This window comes from Equus caballus, chromosome 21 (genome assembly GCF_041296265.1).
Source record: "Equus caballus isolate H_3958 breed thoroughbred chromosome 21, TB-T2T, whole genome shotgun sequence".
NCBI classification, from domain to species: domain Eukaryota; kingdom Metazoa; phylum Chordata; class Mammalia; order Perissodactyla; family Equidae; genus Equus; species Equus caballus.
In genome coordinates, this window is record NC_091704.1 from 16,935,902 (window position 1) to 16,955,752 (window position 19,851).

The 19,851-nt window shown below is 50.9% G+C and overlaps 2 protein-coding genes across 20 annotated transcripts in view; both read left to right on the forward strand.

Moving 5' to 3' along the window:
• Positions 1–10,986, forward strand: part of SLC27A1 (solute carrier family 27 member 1) — a 38,794-nt gene extending 27,808 nt beyond the window's left edge. For 11 of the 19 annotated variants that reach the window (XM_070246575.1, XM_070246573.1, XM_070246570.1 and 8 more), the window contains 2 exons: positions 6,391–6,586; positions 7,162–7,794. In XM_070246575.1, coding sequence (XP_070102676.1) covers positions 6,391–6,548 — 158 coding nt within the window. In that variant the 3' untranslated portion in view covers positions 6,549–6,586; positions 7,162–7,794. Of the gene's footprint in view, positions 1–6,390 lie in introns of all 19 variants that reach the window. The other 8 variants (XM_070246566.1, XM_070246565.1, XM_070246563.1 and 5 more) reach the window with 1 other exon arrangement.
• Positions 10,987–11,055: 69 nt separating this feature from the next.
• PGLS (6-phosphogluconolactonase) lies at positions 11,056–17,928 on the forward strand. The gene is made up of 5 exons (XM_001915103.5): positions 11,056–12,821; positions 15,527–15,634; positions 16,075–16,176; positions 16,463–16,603; positions 17,625–17,928. Exons 1-5 carry the CDS (start codon positions 12,534–12,536, stop codon positions 17,760–17,762), a joined length of 777 nt encoding a protein of 258 aa, XP_001915138.2. The 5' UTR covers positions 11,056–12,533; the 3' UTR covers positions 17,763–17,928.
• Positions 17,929–19,851: the final 1,923 nt, after the last annotated feature.

A 19,851-nucleotide genomic window follows, 5' to 3' on the forward strand; every position in this document is an offset into this window, starting at 1 on the left:
CTCTGCCCATGTTTTGATTGGGTTGTTTGTTTTTTGTTGTTCAGTTGTGTGAGTTCTATATATTATGGAGATTAACCCCTTATCAGATATATGATTTGCAAATATTTTCTCCCAATTGGTGGGTTGTCTCTTTGTTTCGATCCTGGTTTCCTTTGCTTTGCAGAAGCTCTTTAGTCTGATGAAGTCCCACTTGTTTATTTTTTCTTTTGTTTTCCTTGTCCGAGGAGACATGGTATTCGAAAAGGTCCTTTTAAGTTCAGTGTCAAAGAGTGTACTGCGTATATTATCTTCCAGGAGTTTTATGGTTTCAGGACTTACCCTCAAGTCTTTGATCCATTTTGAGTTTATTTTTGTGTATGGCGTGAGATAATGGTCTACCTTCATTCTTTTGCATGTGGCTGTCCAGATTTTCCAACACCATTTATGGAAGAGACTGTCTTTTCTCCATTGTATGTTCTTGGCTCCCTTATTGAACTTTAGCTGTCCATAGATGTGTGGTTTTATTTCTGGCTTTTCAGTTGTGTTCCATTGATCTGTGTGTCTGTTTTTGTACCAGTCCCATGCTGTTTTGATCACTATGGCTTTGTAGTACATTTTGAACTCAGGGGTTGTGATGCCTCCAGCTGTGTTCTTTTTTCTCAGGATTGCCTTAGCAATTCAGGGTCTTTGGTTGCCCCATATGAATTTTAGGATTCTTTGCTCTATTTCCGTGAAGAATGTCATTGGGATTCTGATGGGGATTGCATTGAATCTGTAGATTGCTTTGGGTAGTGTGGACATTTTAACTATGTTTATCTTCCAAACCATGTGCATGGAATGTCTTTCCATCTCTTTATGTCATCATCGATTTCTTTCAGTAATGACTTATAGTTTTCAGTGTATAGGTCCTTCACCTCCTTGGTTAAATTGATTCCTAAATATTTTATTCTTTTTGGTGCGATTGTAAATGGGATTGTATTCTTGAGTTCTCTTTCTGTAAGTTCGTTATTAGAGTATAGAAATGCACCTGATTTTTGTAAGTTGATTTTGCACCCTGCAACTTTACAGTAGTTGTTGATTATTTCTAATAGTTTTAGATGGATTCTTTAAGGTTTGCTATATATAAGATCATATCATCTGCAAACAGCGAGCGTTTCACTTCTTCACTCCGTGTATGGATTCCTTTTATTCCTTTCTCTTGCCTAATTGCCCTGGCAAAACCTCCAGTACCACACCCTTGTCTCGTTCCTGTTCTCAGAGGGATGGCGCTCAGTTTTTGCCCATTGAGTATGATGTTGGCTGTGGTTTTGTCATATGTGGCCTTTATTATGTTGAGGTAATTTCCTTCTATCCCCATTTTGTTAAGAGTTCTTATCATAAATGGCTGTTGGATCTTGTCAGATGCTTTCTCTGCATCTGTTGAGATGATCATGTGATTTTTCTTCCTCATTTTGTTAATGTGGTGTGTCACATGATTGATTTGTGGATGTTGAACCCTCCCTGTGTCCCTGGTATGAATCCTACTTGATCATGGGGTATGATCCTTTTGATGAATTGCTGAATTCAGGTTGCCAATATTTTGTTGAGGATTTTTGCATCTATGTTCCTCAGCGATATTGGCCTGTAGTTTTCCTTTCTTGTGCTGTCCTTGTCCGGCTTTGGTATCAAAGTGATGTTGTCCTTGTAGAATGTGTTAGGAAGCATTCCGTCTTCCCTGATTTTTTTAGAATAGCTTGAAAAGGATAGGTATTAAATCCTCCCTGAAAGCTTGGTAGAATTCCCCGGGGAAGCTGTCTGGTCCTGTCCTTTTATTCTTTGGGATGCTTTTGATGACTGTTTCAGTCTCTGCTTGTGATTGGTCTGTTCAGATTCTCTAATTCTTCTTGATTCAGCTTTGGGAGGTTGTAAGAGTCTAAGAATTTATCCATTTCTTCTAGATTGTCTATTTTGTTGGCATGTAGCTTTTTGTAGTATTCTCTTATAATCCTTTATATTTCTGTGGTATCCATTGTTATTTTTCTACTTTCATTTCTAATTTTATTTATCTGAGCATTCTCTTTTTTTCTTTGTAAGGCTAGGGGTTTGTCAATTTTGTTTATCTTCTCAAGAACCAGCTCTTTGTTTCATTGGTCCTTTCTTTGGCCTTTTTTGTTTCAATTGCATTTATTTCTGCTCAGATTTTTATTATTTCCCCCTTCTGCTGACTTTGGGCTTTGTTTGTTCTTTTCCTAATTCGGTTAGGTGTAGTTTAAGATTGCTTATTTGGGTTTTTTCTTGTTTGTTAAGATGTGCCTGTATTGCGATGAATTTCCCTCTAATACAGCTTTTGCTGTATCCCATATGAGTTGGTATGGCATGTTATCATTTTCGTTTGTCTCCAGGTATTTTTGATTTCTCCTTTAATTTCTTCAATGATCCATTGCTTGTTCAGTTGCATGTTGTTTAGTCTCCACATCTTTGTCCCTTTCTCAGCTTTTTTCTTGTAATTAATTTCTAGCTTCATAGCATTGTGATAGGAAGAAGTGCTTGTTATTATTTCAATTTTCTTAAATTTATTGAGGCGTCCCTTGTTTCCCAACTTATGATCTACCCTTGAGAATGTTCCATGTGAACTTGAGAAGAATGTGTTTTTGGATGGAGTGTTCTGTGTATGTCTATTAAGTCCATCTGGTCTAGCTTTTCCTTTAATTCCACTCTTTCCTTGTTGATTTTCTGTCTGGATGATCTAGCCAATGATGTGAGTGGAGTGTTGAGGTCCCCTACCATTATTGTGTTATTATTAATATCTCCTTTTAGGCTTGCTAATAGTTGCCTTGTGTACTTTGGTGCTCCTGTGTTGGATGCATAGATATTTATAAGTGTTATGTCTTCTTTTTTTTTTTTTTCCTTCTTCTCCCCAAAGCCCCCAGTACATAGTTGTGTATTCTAGTTGTGAGAGCCTCTGGTTGTGCTATGTGAGACACCACCTCAGCATGGCCTGATGAGCAGTGCCATGTCCGGGCCTGGGATCAGAACTGGTGCAACCCCGGGCTGCTGAAGCAGAGCATGCGAACTCAACCACTCAGCCACGGGGCCAGCCCGTGTTCTGTCTTCTTGGTGGAGTGTCCCTTTGATCATTATATACTGCCCCTCTTTGTCTCTCTTTACCTGTCTTATCTTGAAGTCTACTTTGTATGATACAAGTATTGTAACACCTGCTTTCTTTTGTTTGCCATTAGCTTGGAGTATCGTCTTCCTTCCCTTGACTCTGAGCCTGTGTTTGTCTTGGAGCTGAGATGTGTTTCCTGGAGGCATCGTATTGTTGGGTCTTGTTCTTTAATCCATCTCGCCACTCTGTGTCTTTTGATTGGAGAATTCAATCCATTTACATTTAGAATGATTATCGATATATGAGGCCTTAATGCTGTCATTTTATCACTTGTTTTCTGGTTCTCCTGCATTTCCTTTGTTTCTTGTCCTGTGTATTTCGGTCTACCAATAGAGTTATATAGTTTTTTATGTTGTGTTTCTTTGTTTTCTCCTTATTTATTATTTGTGTCTCTTCTGCTTTTTTGTTTAGTGGTTACCATGAGGTTTGTATGCAAATTCATGTAGATAAGATAGTCCATTTTCTGATGGCCTCTTATTTCCTTAGACTAAACCGATTCAGTCCCTTTCCTCTTTCCCTCCTAAGTTGTTTTTCTCACATCTTATTCCATCTTGTGTTGTGAGTTTGTGGTTAAAATGACAAGATTATCTTTGTTTTTGGTGTTTTCCTGCCTTTACCTTTAATGTTATACTTGAGTATTTGCTAACCTGTTCTTATGTATAGCTACAATTTTCTGATTCTGTCTACCTATTTATCTCCTTACTCTGTGCTTTGTAACCCCTTTCTCACTTTTTTTTCCCCCAGGTATGAGGGCCTTCTTGAGGATTTCGTGTGTGTGTTTGGGGGCTGTCTTGTGGCTATGAACTCCCTTAGCTTTTGTTTATCTGGGAAAGTTTTTATTTTTCCATCGTATCTGAACGATATTTTCACTGGATAGAGTATTCTTGGCTGCAAGTTTTTGTCCTTCAAAGATTTGAATATGTCATTCCAGTCTCTCCTAGCCTGTAAGGTTTCTGCAGAGAAATCCGCTGAAAGCCTGACAGTGGTTCCTTTGTAGGTTGTTTTCTTCTGCCTTGCTGCCCTTAGTATTTTTTCTTTGTCATTCACTTTTGCCAGTTTCACTACTATATGCCTTGCAGTAGGTCTTTTTACGTTGACATATTTAGGAGATCGGGCAGCCTCTTTCACGTGGATTTCCAGCTCCTTCCCCAGCTTTGGGAAGTTCTCTGCTCTTATTTCTTTGAACAAGCTTTCTGCCCCCTTCTTCTCTTCCCCCTCTGGAATACCTATAATTGTTATGCTGTGTTTCCTAATTGAGTCGGATGTTTCTTGGAGACTTTCTTCATTTCTTTTTAGTCTTAGTTCTCTCTCCTCCTCTATCTGTAGCATTTCAACATGTCTATCCTCGATTATGCTGATTCACTCCTCTAGGGTGTCCGCTCGAGTGGTCAGGAAATCCACCTTTTGTTTTGTCTCATCGACTGTGTCTTTTATCTCCAATATTTCTGACTGGTTCTTCTTTATAGTTTCAATCTCTTTTCTGAATTAGCTCTGACCTTGTTGAATTGTTTCTCTCCATTCTCTTTTAACTTGTTGAGTTTTTTGGTGATAGCTATTTTGAATTCTCTGTCATTTAGATTACATATTTCTGTGTCTTCAGGACTGATTTCTGGGTACGTGTCATTTTCTCTCTGGTCTGGAGATTTAGTACAATTTTTGATACTGCTAGAGGGCTTTTTTCTTTCACATCCTGGTATTATTTGATCGTAGTTACTGCCTATTGCCCCTGGGTGGGGGTCAAGAGCCACGTGTTCTGAGCCCTCTGAGTTCCACTGGGATCACAGGCACTGGACCTGGTGCTGAGCGGGTGGTGGGGAGAGGCGCTTTCTCCTGCGTGCTTTCGTGCTTTCTGGGTTTTCTCGCTCTGTTCTCCCTATCTGCTCTCCTGGGGTGTTGGCTTGATGAGGTCACCCCCTGCAATAGCTTTCACCCCAGTAGGGGGCTTCCCCGGAGGCTGCCACAGACCTCAGGGATCTTTGATGTTCCCTCCAGCGGGCGTGCCCTCCCCCTCCTTCCCTCTTGCAGCCCAAGCACAGTCTTCTGTGGAGGGAGCGAAGTTTTCTCTTACATGCTTCTGCCTCATCCTGGGGGGCCTCCAGCACCTCCACCCTCCGACATGTGGCTGCATGGGTCTCTCAGACATCTTTTGTGTTGTGTGGATTCCTCTGATGGAATAGGAGTGTCTTTTTGTTGTATGGTGGAGAGGAGAGATCACCAAGAGAGCTCGCTCCCCTGTGACGCTGACGTCACTCCCTTCATTTTCTGCGTTTTTCTGATGACTGGGTAGTTGAGCAAGTCCTCTGGCGCCTCTGAGGTTTCCTCTTCAGTAACTCGCCTCTTCCTGTCTTCTGCCCGTCTCTGCAGTGCCTCACTGTTTGATTTACGGGAGTTCGTAATAGTCCAGATGTTAATTCCTTAGTGGTTTCAGACACCGGAAGTCTCTTTTGTTTTGGAGTCTGTTAACTTTGTCTGCAGTGGCCTTTGTTGAAAAGAAAACGTTAATTTTGTTGCAGACTTTTTTCTAATCTTATGGTTTGTGCTCTTCAAGTTTTGTTTTTTCAAAAAAAACCTCCAGTGTCTAGAGGTTTTTAAAACCTCTAGAACTCTAGAGGTTTAGAAAACCTCTGGTTTCTAGCGTTTTTTAAAAAAACGTTCCCAGTTTCTAGAGCACACAGGCGTCCTCCTCGATTTTTCTACTAACTCTAACCCTTAGGTTTACCTTTCACGAAACTCTTCTTTAATTGTCCACTGTAAGGAGTGCACACTTTTTCTTAAGGGCTCAGATAGTAAATATTTTTAGTTTCGCAGACCATACCGTCTCTCTTGCAACAAGTCAGCTGCACCGTGTGGTACAAAAGCTGCCGTAGACAATGTATAAATGAATGGGTGTGGCTGTGTGCCAAACTTTACTTACAAAAACCTGTGGTGGGCCAAATTTGGCTCTCGGGCCACATGGTGCTGACCCCTGACCTACTGTGTGACAGACCCAGCCCTAGTCTCATAGGGGGTGAGCATGTGACCAGGCAGGGACTTCACAGAGTTTCAGGCTGTGATGGGGGTGGTCAGGGAGGCCTCCCTGAAGGAGGGGGCATGAAGCTGAGATCTGAAGCACAAGGGGATTGGGCAGGTGAAATGGAGAAGAATGGCCCGGGCTGAGGGGATGGCCTGTGCAGAGCCCAGGAGGTGCAGCAGAGGATGGTGAGTTGGGGGTCCTGGAAGCCCCCTGCCAAGTCCCCACCACTTCCTCACCTCCCCTGCTCCAGGCACCTTCAAGATCCAGAAGACGCGGCTGCAGCGCGAGGGCTTCGACCCCCGCCAGACCTCGGACCGCCTCTTCTTCCTGGATCTGAAGCAGGGCCACTACCTGCCCCTGGACCAGGGGGTCTACACCCACATCTGCTCTGGCGCCTTCGCCCTCTGATGCTTCTCCTCCGCTAGCTGGACTTCTGGCCAGGCCCGGTGAGCGAGGCGCGCCTGAGCCGGACAGCCCTGCCTGGGGGCGGCCGAGCTGCACTTGGGGCCGTCCTGGGGCTGAGAAACTGGACCCGGGACCCTGGGAGGAGCCCGCATCTCTCTGCTGCCTTCTCGCTCCTCTCCCTCATCCCTTTGCCCTCTCAGTGCCCGCCCTGCCCGTATTCCCTCTCCGGCGTCTGCGTGTGTCTCTCTTTTCCCTAGTTCCCGGCCTTCCTCTGTCCCCTTGTGCCCTCACCTCTTCCTCCTCCATCTCTCCTCCTCTCTCCTCCCCCGTTCTCCTGCCAAGAACCAAGCGGACATTTCCTGGGGCCGCAGCCTGTACAGGGCCCAGCTGCCCTTGGGGCCATGACCGGGAGTGGGGCTCATTGCCTCCCTCTCAGCTGTGCCTTCATGAGCCCCACCTCAACCAGGCTGCTAGTCCCAGGACACCAGAGCCTGGTGTGAACCCCAGGTGGGCCCTCTGCCCTCCCTGCTCAACGGAGAAGTGGGTGGTCTGCATGGCCCTTCTGGGTCCAGGACGTCTGCAGGGGACCTCCCAGTGAGCTGGAAATCTTTCCCAGGCTGGGCCAGTTGCCTTTTGCACTTCCCATCCCTGGTGTGGGTCTCCCCTGCTCTGCCTGCCTTTCCTGATGCTCCAGAAGCTTCCAGAATTGACTGTGACCACTTGGATGTCACCCCTGCCTGGATGTCTGAGTTCAGGTGTCTTGGAGTTCCTGCTGGAGGACCTGAAGACTGTGTGGATGGCTGCCCACACACCACTTGCGTGTTCACCCGGCGGAGGACTCTTGGGTGTCCCCAGCCAGTGTGGCTGCTGGCGGACCCATGGGAGTGGCAGAAGTAGGGTGGGGGAGGTCTCCTACAGGGTGGTGCTGAGATGGCCTCTTGGGCCTCAGGGGTTCCAGCCCATTGAATGTCCCCACTGGCCTTGCTAGTGACAGCTCAGACCCTGTGTTGGTAGTGACATTTCACACACCCCCGCCGGCCTTGTTGGTGGCTCCTCCCGGACACCCATTGTTACAGCGAGCCACGCAGACTGCCCTTCTGTCTGTCCCCCGCAGCCCTGTGCGGCCCCGTGTGCAGTGGGGCCGGCCGGGAGTGCCCCTGCTGTTTCGCATGGCCTTTCCAGCACCAAGCTTTTGTTTCCTACTCGAGTATAAGAAATAAACCTGCAGGGCATCAGCTGCCTAGTGGGAGCCCAGTGGTTTGGTGTCTGTCCCCAGGTGGCACAGAACCTTGTCTGAGTTTCAGAAGGGAGGACCTCACAGGGAGCACATGCTCACCAAACATGAGCAAGAAGACACACTTGGCCTTTTCTTGCTGCCCCCTGTTGCCCGCTCACCCACCGGCAAGTGCAGGGGGCCTGGGCATGGGGGCGTGCGGGTTAGACTTCTTGCTGCCTCCCTGCAGCCTCTGGGGCCTCTGGAAGCCCTGTGTCAGCGTCAGTGGTCCCAGGGCAGGGCCAACTGGCCTGCCTGTGGGTTCCAGCAGGTGTGCAGGGTGGCCCAGAGGTGTCCTGGAACGTCTGGCTGCCCCCAGGAAGGGTGCCCCTCTATGTATGGGGCCAGCAGGTGTGGCCATAACCCTGGATGAGAGCCACTGGGCCTGCAAGGGTGACTGAGCTGGGAGTTGAACCCAGGGCATCAAGCTCCGGAGTCTATACTCTCAGCTCCCACCTTCTGCTGGCCCCCTCCGGAATTAAAATGTCTGTCTCACCTTGTCTCCACTTCAGGAGACAGAGGAAGAAAGGCTTGTGATGATAGAGTATTTGCTGGGAAGGGCCACTGAGGGAGAAGCCCTGGGGATGCGTGGGGGATGGATGAGGCCTTGGCCAGCTCAAGGATGGATGAACCGTCCATGTGTGGGGCTGGTCCCTGGACGCCCACAGTCTGCAAGGAGAGGGATGCAGGGTGGAACCCTTGAGATGCCCTCAGAGTGGGTGCAGGATGTGCTGCTGGGGATGGAGCCCCCTGGTGTGCTGATAGAACAAGTGCATCCTGGGTAACATCCCTTCAGACGTCACGACCACCTCCAAGGGTGTCATCATGGTCCCCGTTCTTCAGATGGGAAAATTGAGGCACGGGGAGGCGGGAATGAAGGAGCCAGGGGCTCCTGGTGAGAAAGTGTCCTGACAGGGACCTTTCTGTTCCAAAGCCTGTGACTCTGGCTGCAGCAGCCTAAGAAGTTCCCTTTGGCCTGGCGAGAAAATAATCCTGATGACTCTTAGGATCGGGCTCTGTTTGTTTTTTAAATTAATAATAGACTTTATTTTTTAGAGCAGTTTTAGGTTTACAGAAAGATGAGTGGAAAGCACAGCGAGCTTGCGAATGCCCTCTCACCGTGTAGGCACCACTGCTTCCCGTTACTGACATCTTGCCTTGACTGCCGCATGTTACATTGATGGGCCCATGTCCATACGTTATTATTAACTCAAGTCCGCAGTTTCCATTAGGGTTCCCTCTTGGTGGTGTACATTCTGGGTTTCAACAAATGTGTAATGACCTGTCTCCCCTTACAGTATCAGACAGAATAGTCCCACTGCCCTGAAATCCCCACTGCTCCATCTCTTCACCCCCCACCCAAACCCTGGCACCCCTGCTCTATTTACTGTCCCCATAATTTTGCCTTTTCCAGAATGTCGTACACTTGGGATCACACAATGTGTGGCCTTTTCAGGCTGGCTTCTTTGACTTAGCAAGATGTGTTTAAGGTCCCTCCATGCCTTTCACGGCTTGGGAGCTCTGTATTTTTTATGCTAGATGAGAAGCTCTGGGACCTGTCCCCAGGGACCCTCGGTAAGGCAGGAGAAAGCTGGGATCAGAAGGCACTGTGCCCGAGTCTCTCCTTTATGGATGTCCACAGAGGGGATGTTTGCATCTGTGATGTGGGAAGAGAGACTCGCCCCAGCCTGGCGTCGACCTGTGGGCCCTGAGAGGCAGGGGCCGAGAAGCAGCTGCCAGAGAGGGCATGTGGGGGAGGGAGACGGGATGATGACAGCCTTCCGAGGAGAGGTGGCTGCAGGCTGGGCCCTGCCCCACCCCCTCAAGGGTCTCCATCACGCTGGAAAAGAGCCCCCACTCTTCGGCCAGCGCTGCCATCCTGCAGGCTCTCTTCCTGCTCCGGCAGCCGGGCGTTTCCAGCCTGTGGCTGACTTCCTCGCCTTTGCCCCTGCTGGCTCTGGTGTTGGAACCGCTGTTCATCCTCTCCACAGCCGGCCAGCTCCTCCTGCTATCTGTCTTCATTGAGACATCATCACATATGATAAAACGCTCCCTTTTAGGTTGTACAACTTAGTGGCTTTTGGTACATTCACAAAGTTGTGCAACTGTTACCTCTCCCTGGTTCCGAACGTTTTCATCACCCCAAAAGGAAACTTGATATCCACTAGAAGTTGCCCCCCATTCCTCCTCCCCAACCCTGGCAACCACTCATCTGCTTCTGTCTCTATGGATTTGCCTATTCCGGGTGTTTCATATACATGGGATCATACACTGTGTGTCCTTTTGTGTTTGGCTTCCTTCACACAGCATGATATTTTTAAGATTCATTGGGGTTGTAGTTCATTCCTTTTTTTTTTTTTTTTTTAAAAGATTTTATTATTTCCTTTTTCTCCCCAAAGCCCCCTGGTACATAGTTGTATATTCTTCGTTGTGGGTTCTTCTAGTTGTGGCATGTGGGACGCTGCCTCAGCGTGGTCTGATGAGCAGTGCCATGTCTGCGCCCAGGATTCGAACCAATGAAACACTGGGCTGCCTGCAGCAGAGCGCGTGAACTTAACCACTCGGCCATGGGGCCAGCCCCTGTAGTTCATTCCTTTTTATGGCCAAGTAATATTCCATTGTGTGGATGGACCACATTTTGTTGAACCATTCACCACTGGATGGACATTGAGATATTTCCACTTTTTGGCTATTACGAATATGTTGCTGTGAATATTCACATACAAGTCTTTGTGGGAACATTTGTTTTTAATTCTCTTGGGTATAAACCTAGGCGTGGAAATGCTAGGTCATATGGTAACTCTTTAATCTTTTGAGGAAATGCCACTGTTTTCCAAAGTGATTGCACCATTTTATATTCCCCCAGCAGCAGTGTGTGAGAGTTTGAATTTTCCGTCCTGGCCAGCCCCTCTTATATTGTCTTATTATAGTCATTCTAGTGGGTGAGGTGGTATCTCATTGTTGTTTGGATTTGCATTGCCCTGATGACTAATAGGCAGGACATCTTTTCATGTGCTTATTAGCCATTTGTATATTTTCTCTGGAGAAATGTCTATTCAGAACTTTTGTCCATTTAAAAATTGAGTTATTTGTCTTTTTACTGAGTTGTAAGTGTTCTTAATATATTCCAGATACTAGGCCCTTATAAAACATACGACTTGCAAATTCCTCCCGTGAGTTGTCTTTTTGCTTTCTTGATAGTATCCTTTGAAACACAGAAGGTTTTCATTTTGATAAAGTCCAGTTTGTCTGTCTTTTGTTGCTTGTGCTTTTGGTGTCATTGTCTTACCAAGGTCATAAAGGTTTATGCCTTTGTTTTCTTCTAAGAGCTTCTTAGTTTTAGCTCTTACATTTAGCTCTTTGATCCATTTTAATTTTTGTATATGGTGTGAGGTGAGGATCTGTATTAGTTTCCTAGTGTTGCTGTAACAAATTACGGCAAACTTACTGGCTTAAAATAACCAATTTATCTTACGGTTCTGAAGGTCAAAAGTCAGAAGTGGATCTCAATGGGCTAAAATCAAGGTGTCTTGATTGCTATAGCTTTGTAGTAAGTTTGAAATCAGGAAGTGTAAGTCCTCCAATTTTGTTCTTTTTCAAGATTGTTTTAGCTTTTCGGGGCCCCTTGAAATTCCATATGAATTTTAGAATCAGCTTGTCAGTTTCTGCAAAAAAGGCAGCCAGAATTTTGACAGAGATGGTGTTGAATCTCTACACCAATTTGGAGAGTACTGCCATCTTAACAATATTAAATCTTCCAATCCATAAATATGGGATGTCTTTCCACTTACTTAGATCATCTTCAAATTTTTTCAGCAAAGTTTTATAGTTTTCAGTGTACGAGTCTCGCACTTCTTGTTAAATTTATTCCTAGGTATTTTACTCTCTTTGATGCTGTCATACGTGGAATTTTCTTAATTTGCTGATTTTAAAGATGCACTACTTATGCAAGCTTTGTTGCATTTACTACACTCTACTGAACTGTCTGGTTCCAAGAAGTGGTCCAGCCACCTAGGCCCACCAGGCCTTCTCTCCCTTCCAGTCCTCTCTGCCCATGCTACTCCTTGAAAATTCTCTTATCAGCCAAGGCCCACTAGCCTCAGACCGGGAGCTTCTCCAGACAACAGCCTGGATGGAGGACTCTCTGAGTTGGAGGGACACAAGGCATCCCAACCAGCATTTGCAGAAGGAATTCCACAATTAGGTTTTCAGCCCCTGCTCTGCGCCAGGCGTAGCTTTGCAGCAATCAGTGAACAAAGTAAACCCGCCCTCATGGAGCTTATTAAAGACAGAAACAACAAAGAGCAACAAGATAAATATATCAAAAGGTTCGGGAACTTCAAAGTCCACCAAAATGCGCTCTCCTCCAGGAAATCTTCTCGCATCTCCTTTCTCCACCCCACCACACCCCAAGTCCCTCTTTGGGGGTCCGGAGCTCTGGGTTCCCCTCTCTGGCCCCGCCCTGGCACCAGGAGGCGGAGAGCAACTGCGCCGGCTCCGCCTGCCGCAGCCCAGGGAAAAGCCCTGGCGCAGCGGGCAGAGAATCAACGGGCGCGGCCCCACCCACGGCCCGGGCCAGCCAGCGCGTCACTCATGAGACTGCGCATGCGCCACAGGCGGCAGCCCACAGGCACTGACCGGCGCGGCCCGCCTTTGCGCAGGCGCACTGGCGGCCGTGGAAGGGCTTCCGCCTTCCAGCCGTCGCCGCTATCGCCATGGCCGCGCCGGCCCCGGGCCTCATCTCTGTCTTCTCGAGCCCGCAGGAGCTGGGCGCGTCCCTAGCCCAACTGGTGGCGCAGCGGGCGGCGTCCTGCCTGGCCGGGGCCCGCGCCCGCTTCGCGCTCGGCCTGTCGGGCGGCAGCCTCGTTTCGATGTTGGCCCGCGAGCTACCCGCCGCCGCCGCCCCCGCCGGGCCCGCCAGCCTCGCACGCTGGACGCTGGGCTTCTGCGACGAGCGCCTCGTGCCTTTTGAGCACGCCGAGAGCACGTACGGCCTCTACCGGGTGAGAGCTACGGGGGCCGCCGGGGGTCACGCCGAGAGGGCCGCGCCCGCCGTCTTAACCCGGCTACGGGGGCCGCCGGGGGTCATTCGAGGAGGAGCGCCCACCGCCTGAAACCCGACAGGCGCGTCACGCAGGGTCGCATCGTGCCCTCTGCCTCTATCTGGAGGGGAGCTGGGAGTGGTCGGCTGGGCGCCCCGAGATCCCGCCTGGGCTACACCTCCACTGCCACCCGAGTGGGCCTGTGGGGCCGTAAGTCCCTCTTCACGCTTTAACCGGTGGCCGGGCAGAGGGAACGGCGTGGGCAGGCGTGGGGGTGAGGCGGAGCGGCCCGTCGTTCCAGGGACCCGGAGTACAGGCGCCGCAGCCCCGTGGCCAGCAGGGGCGGCTAGGGAAGAGCCAGGCAGGAGGGAGCTCGTGCGGAGCCTCGGCCTCAGTTTCCCCACCTCCAACCTAAGCGAGTTCTCGGTGGTCTCCACGCAGCTGGCAGCGCTGATAACCGCCGATGACCTCGGGCGCTGCTCATTTTGGACCTGGGCCCCAGGCTCCTATAGAATCGGGAACACGCCCCATTTACAAGCAGGGAAGTAGGCTTGCAGGAGCCGTGGTCGGCCCTGGGGTGCCCGGCTGCAGCTGAGTCAACGCCTGCCCTGCAGCAGGAAGCCGCCCGCGGAGGTGTGGCAGGGGCGGGCTCGGCCGAGCCCGGGTCACCAGGTCCTGCTCTGTTGTTTTCTTTGCACAGAAGCTTGAGCTGACAGTTGTCTCTTGTGTAATAAGGAGGAAGGTTTACCCATTTATCCTCACAACAGCCTGAGAGCTGGGTGCTGTTAGTACCTCCATTTCATAGATGGAGAAACTGAGGCCAAAAGAGATCTTACCTACCTGCCTACCTGAGCCACCTAAATGACCAGTGGGAGAGCCCGGGTTTGAAGCTGCCCCGCTGGCCGGGGCAGATGGCACCTGGGACACATCTCTGGGGCGGGGGGGGGGGAAGGGGGGGGCCAACCCTAGCGCCCGCCTTCCTGTGTATCTTCCCCAAGAGCAGAATTAAAAAGTGTGCTTTTGTTTCTTATTTTGTAGACTTTGAAAAACTAATTTTTTTAAAATTAGAAAAACTGTACTTCAAGTAACAACATTCAACCAAAATAGTAAAAGAAAGTTGCACAGATGTTCGTTGCCTGTCCCTCTGCCCAGCGCTGGAGACCCCGTGGGGAGCTGGGCAGTTCCTCCACGGGCCTGGGTGGGGTGCCACGCCCCGACACACAGAGTGATAAAGGAGAGAAGTCCCCTCAGAGCATGAACAGAACACAGTGGGGAGCGAAGATGATGGTGTCAGATGCCAGCAAGTGCTGGGGAGGAGGGATGAGCATCCTTCTGCCAGGACCGGGTCGGGGCCGGTGTGCTCTAAGGGGGTGACGTGTAAGCTGAGCCCTTGGGGATGTGAGAACCTGCCTATGGGCAGAGCTGGGGCAGAGGGTACAGCTGAGGCCAAGGCCGTGGGGTGGGACTGAGTGTGGGGCGAGGATTTGCTCCTGCTGGTTCCCTGTGAGGGGAATCATGTTAGTTCCCTGGGGCCATCTTGACGAAGTTCCGCACACTGGGGGCTTAACACAATAGGAGTTTCTTCTCACAGTTCTGGAGGCCAGAACAGACAGAGGAGGAGGGACCAGCTCTGAGCCTGTAGGGGGAGGGAGCTAAGGAGGGGACTCAGGTGACAGCAAAGGGGCACCCATGCTCCCTCCTGGCTTTGCTCAGTGCTGTCCCTGAGGGTGTGTGAGGATGAGGACCTTGGACAAGGAGAGAAGTCTTTCCAGAAACTGATCTGATCATGTCCCTCCACAGGTCACACACCCTCCTTGGCTCCCCATTGTCCTCAGTATAGAGCCCACATTCCTCAGGCCAGCTTTCAGGGGGCTCAGCCATGTGAGATGTGGTGGGTTTACCCCGCGTCCCTGCCACCATCACCCTCTGCTCCAGACACACTATACTTTTTCTGCTGCCCTGCTTTTCCTTTGTGGCTCAGCTCCGTGTTGCTGGGCTCAGTCAGTCCACACCTGAAGGGAGGCACAGCACCTGTCCCAGGGCAGACCACAGGCCCTGGGGCTCGTCTCAGTGGGAGGGGGCTGGAGCCTTCCACCTTGCAGAAGGCCTGACTCCAGGGGCTGCTGCATCAAACCTGCTGAGCGGAGGCTGGGGTGCCTGCCTGCTGTGTGTTGGGCACAGGTACCCCGTGATGGCAACCCAGAAGAGAAGTCAGTGCTTATTACAGTTACATGCAGTGCCCCCAAGCAGCGGTGTGGGGAGGTGCAGACAGGGGTGGCTGCTTGGAGGAGGTGGCCTGAGGGATGTATAGGAGTTTCCCAGGCAGGGGCAGCAGCTTGTGTCCAGGCTGGGGTGGGAAGGGCCTATGGAGGGCAGAGAGAGGCTGGGTTTTATCCTGAGGGCCAGTGAACCCTGCAGGCTTTGGAACAGAGCTGTGGTGTAGCCAGACAGGTGCAGGCTGGGGCCAGGAGGTCCCCAGTCACAATGGACTTGAAAGACCTCTGGCAGAACGCCACTGGGATCCACCGGGATCCCGACTCACACAGGAAGTGGGTATAATGACAGCTGCGTCCTCGCCTGGAGGATCTAGGTGGTCACACACGGAAGCCCCGCTCCACCAAGGACTGTGCCTCACTGCTGGTGATGCTGTCCCTCCGTCTGCGCAGACCCACCTGCTCTCCAGGCTGCCCATCCCCGACGGCCAGGTGATCACCATCAACCCCCAGCTGCCCGTGCAGGAGGCCGCCGAGGACTACGCCCAGAAGCTGAGACAGGTGAGTCCTTTGGGGCCACTGCAGGGAGACCTCGTCCACCTGACGGCCATTCCAAGGGCGAGGGAGCAGCCCTGCGGGTGACACTGCATGCTCCTCACCGGCAGAAACTCCCTTGGGGGCTGTTGGCAGACCCAGCCCCACCCTGGGCAGAACGCTTTGTGGATCTCCCCTCAAGGATACCTGACCCCAAGGGGAGCCTGGCCTCTGACACCCTGGTGGTGGGCCTGGGTCCTCACCTCTTGGGGACAGTTGTGTCCCCAGACTCTTGGGCAGTTGGACAGGTGAAACGTGGAACCTCATAGGTTCGAGTCCCCCTTTTTGCAAGTGAGGCTGAGCATCGCTCCCTGTGTTATAGCCGCTTGTGATTCTTTTTTCTGACGACTCTCTCTTTGTGTCCTTTCCCTCACAACCTCTCTGGATGGTCTTCATCCCCCACCTAGGCCTTCCAAGGGGACTCCATCCCGGTTTTCGACCTGCTGATCCTGGGGGTGGGCCCCGATGGCCACACCTGCTCACTCTTCCCAGACCACCCCCTCCTGCAGGTGAGCATGCCCATGCAGGCCCTACTTGCACCTGAGCCTGACCTCTGCTGACTGGGGCCTCCAGGGAGCTGGGAATTACCCACAGCAGGGTTGGAGTCAGCTCCTGCCAGTGGGCTCGGCTTAATCCTTCTGAGCCTCAGCTTACCCGTCTTAAAATGGAGGCCTTAAATCAAGTACCATGTGGGATGGCATGGTGGATGGACCATGCCTGGCGTGTGTGAATGAGTACTCAAGAAGCTGGAGTGATGCTGTTCTCCTTTCTCCACCCTGGGCCTCTCTCCTTCAGGAGCGGGAGAAGATTGTGGCCCCCATCAGTGACTCCCCGAAGCCACCACCACAGCGTGTGACCCTCACACTTCCTGTGCTGAACGCGGCCCGGACTGTCATCTTTGTGGCGACTGGAGAAGGCAAGGCAGCTGTTCTGAAGGTAAGAGCTGAGGGCCCCATTCCCAGGAAGGTCGTGGGCATGCGGGCCCAGGGAGAGAATGTGACCCCACCTGCTATTGTGCTGGAAGCACCAGATCCCAAGATCCTTCAGTAATTCCTGGGTTGAAGGGGAGATGGAAACTAATTACAGGTTGGTTAACAATGAATGATTATGAAATGAAATTGATGAGATGAGGCCAAAGCTGCACTCAGGTAAATTCATAGCATTAAATGCATTTTTAAAAAATTAAGTAGAAAATATTTGAAATACGCAAATCAAGCACTTTAGAAAAAGAATAATAATGTAAATCTAAGAAAAGTCAGCAGAGGGAGTAAGTGAAATTAAAATTAGAAATTAATGACTTGGTTAATATTCTTAACCATTTAATGGTAAACAGATCCAAAAGATCGACCCCTGGTAAAGCTAATCAAGAGGGAAAAAAATCATATGTAATAGGAATAAGTAAAAAAGTAGGGATAGGGAAAAAGGTGTAGTTATACAAAATATTTTAGGAAAACATAAAGTAAGATATTAAAAGTAAACAAAACAATAAGAAATTTTTAATTGCCATTATTGAAAAGACCACAAGTATGGAAGAAACTGGAAATATTTTTAAAGGTAAATAATAATTCTCTCCCCAAAAACCTTCGGGCCCAGATGTCCTCAAAGGGCTGTCACTCAGGAGGAGGTGGGTTGGCCCTTTCAGTGTCCGTAAATAAAGTTGTGTTGGAACACGGCCATGCCCATCTGTCGACGCGTCATCGGCTGCTGCTTTTGCTCCATAACAGCAGGGCTGTGCCTGTGACAGACAGGGTGTGACTTGCAGAGCCGAGGTGGTGACTCTCCAGTCTCTGCAGGAAGGAGGGTGTGCCACCTCATTTCCAACAGTCACAGACGGTGGATGGGAAGGACCTGTCCTGGCTGATTAGTTGAGGCTGGGACAGCTGGAAGGATGACATGACATCTTGAGAGTGGGGGCACCCGCTGCGTGAGGCCTCACGCCCCTGCCCTCTCTACACAGCGCATTTTGGAGGACAAGGAGGAAAACCCGCTCCCCGCCGCCCTGGTCCAGCCCCACACTGGGAAACTCTGCTGGTTCCTGGACGAGGCAGCGGCCCGACTCCTGACCGTGCCCTTCGAGAAGCATTCGGCCTTGTAGCCAGCCCGAGGGGCGAAGAAAGCCGTGGCTGGGCCTTCTGGGGCTGGGCCCCACCCGGCGTTTGGCTTCCTTTCAGAAGAGCTGCCACCCCGCCTGCCTGCCCGCGGGGCTCAGCCCCTGGCCGGGCTCTGGGTGACTCAGTTATTAAAAGGAGCATTTGTGTGAAGTCCCCGCTGTCTCATGGTCCTTGGTGGGCAGTGGGACTGGGGTGCCCGGGCTGAGCTCCTGGTCTGACGGCCTTGTCATCCGGCGGAGCGCAGGCCCGGCACTCTGGGTGAGTGTTCTGGGGCTGCCACAGCCAAGTGCCACCAGCTGAGGCGCTTAAACCACAGGAGTTTCTTCTCTCACGGTCTGGAGGCCAGGCGTCTGAGACCGGGGCCAGCATGGGCTCATCTGGAGGCGCCGATGGGGGTCGGTCCCAGGCCGCTCCCGGCTGCCGGCAGTCTGCAGGGTTCCTTGGCTTGTAGACTGGTCACCCCCATCTCTGCCTCCGTCCTCAGATGGCCTCCTCCCTGCCTGTGCCTCTGTGTCCTCTTTTTTTTTTTTTTTTTTGAGGAAGATTAGCCCTGAGCTAGCATCTGCTGCCAACCCTCCTCTTTTTGCTGAGGAAGACTGGCCCTGAGTTAACATCTGTGCCCATCTCCCTCTATTTTATATGTGGGACGCCTACCACAGCATGGCGTGCCAAGCGGTGCCGTGTCCACACCCGGGATCCAAACAGGCGAACCCTGGGCCGCTGGAGTAGAACGTGTGAACTTAACTGCTGCACCACCGGGCTGGCCCCTGTGTCCTCTTCTAATGACACCTGTGATTGGATGGAGGGCCGCCTTCAATCAGGATGACCTCATCTCAAGATCCTTCACCAATTACATCAGCTAAGACCCTTATTCCAAATAAGGTCATGTTCTGAGGTTCCAGGGGTTAAGACGTCGACATAGTTTTGTGTGTGTGTTAAAATACGCATAACGTAAAATTTACCATCTTGACCGTTTTTAAGTGCACAGTTCAGCAGTGTTGAGTGCATTCACACTGTCGTGCAGCTGTCCCCACCATCCGTCTCCAGGACTCTCTCCTCGTCCCAGACTGAGCCTCTGTCCGGTTAAATGTTCACTCCCCCTCCCCCCACCCCAGGCACCCTCCGTCCTTGTTTCTGCATCTGTGAGTGTGACTCTAGGGGCCTCGTAGAAGTGGGGTCGTCCAGCGCTTGTCTTTTTGTGCCTGGATTAGTTCACTGGGCATAATGTCTGCAGGGCTCATCCATGTTGCAGCAGATGTCAGAACTAACTTCCTTTTTCGCGTCAAGTAAGATTCCGCTGTCTGTCCCTGCGTCGTGTGTCTGCCCTCCGCCGCGGGGCCCTGGCTGGCTTGCCCGCTGTGTCTGCTGTGAGCAGTGTTACAGCGAACCTTGTGTGCACACACCTCCTTGAGACCCTGCTTCCAGCTCTTTTGGGCATATGCCGCGAGGTGGGGCTGCTGGGTCTTTAGGATAATTCTCTGTTTGATTTTTTGAGGAACCGTTAGGCCATTTTCCAGAGCGGCGGCACCATTTCACATTCCCACCAACAGTGCACAAGTGTTGCAATTTCTCCACATCCTCACCAACACTTGTTGTTTTCTGTTTGTTTATTTATTGCTTGAGGAAGACTGGCCCTGAGCTAAGGTCCGTGCCCATCTTCCTCTATTTTGTGTGTGGGATGCCGTCACAGCAGGGCTTGACGAGCAATGTGAAGGTCTGGGCCTGGGATCCAAACCCACGAACCCTGAACTTAACTGCTACACTGCCAGGCTCCCGGTCTTCTGTTTTTTTTAACAGTAGCCCATGGGCACATGCTTTTGGGGCACACAACTTAGCCCACTGCCCTCTTGGCCGAGCTCCCCTGCACACACGGGGCCAGTAGCGACCTTTGCTAGCGCCCACTGCAGACCTGATCAGAGCCTTGAATGTGCCAAGGGGTGACGAGGGGTGATGTGTGGGGTTGCAGCATCTTTGTGTGCCCGGTCTGACCCACTCCGGCCCTCAGGGGAGGGCAGCTGGGGGCGCCTGGGCAGTCAGCCATGCTGGAGCTTTGCCAGGTTTGGGGGCCGGGAG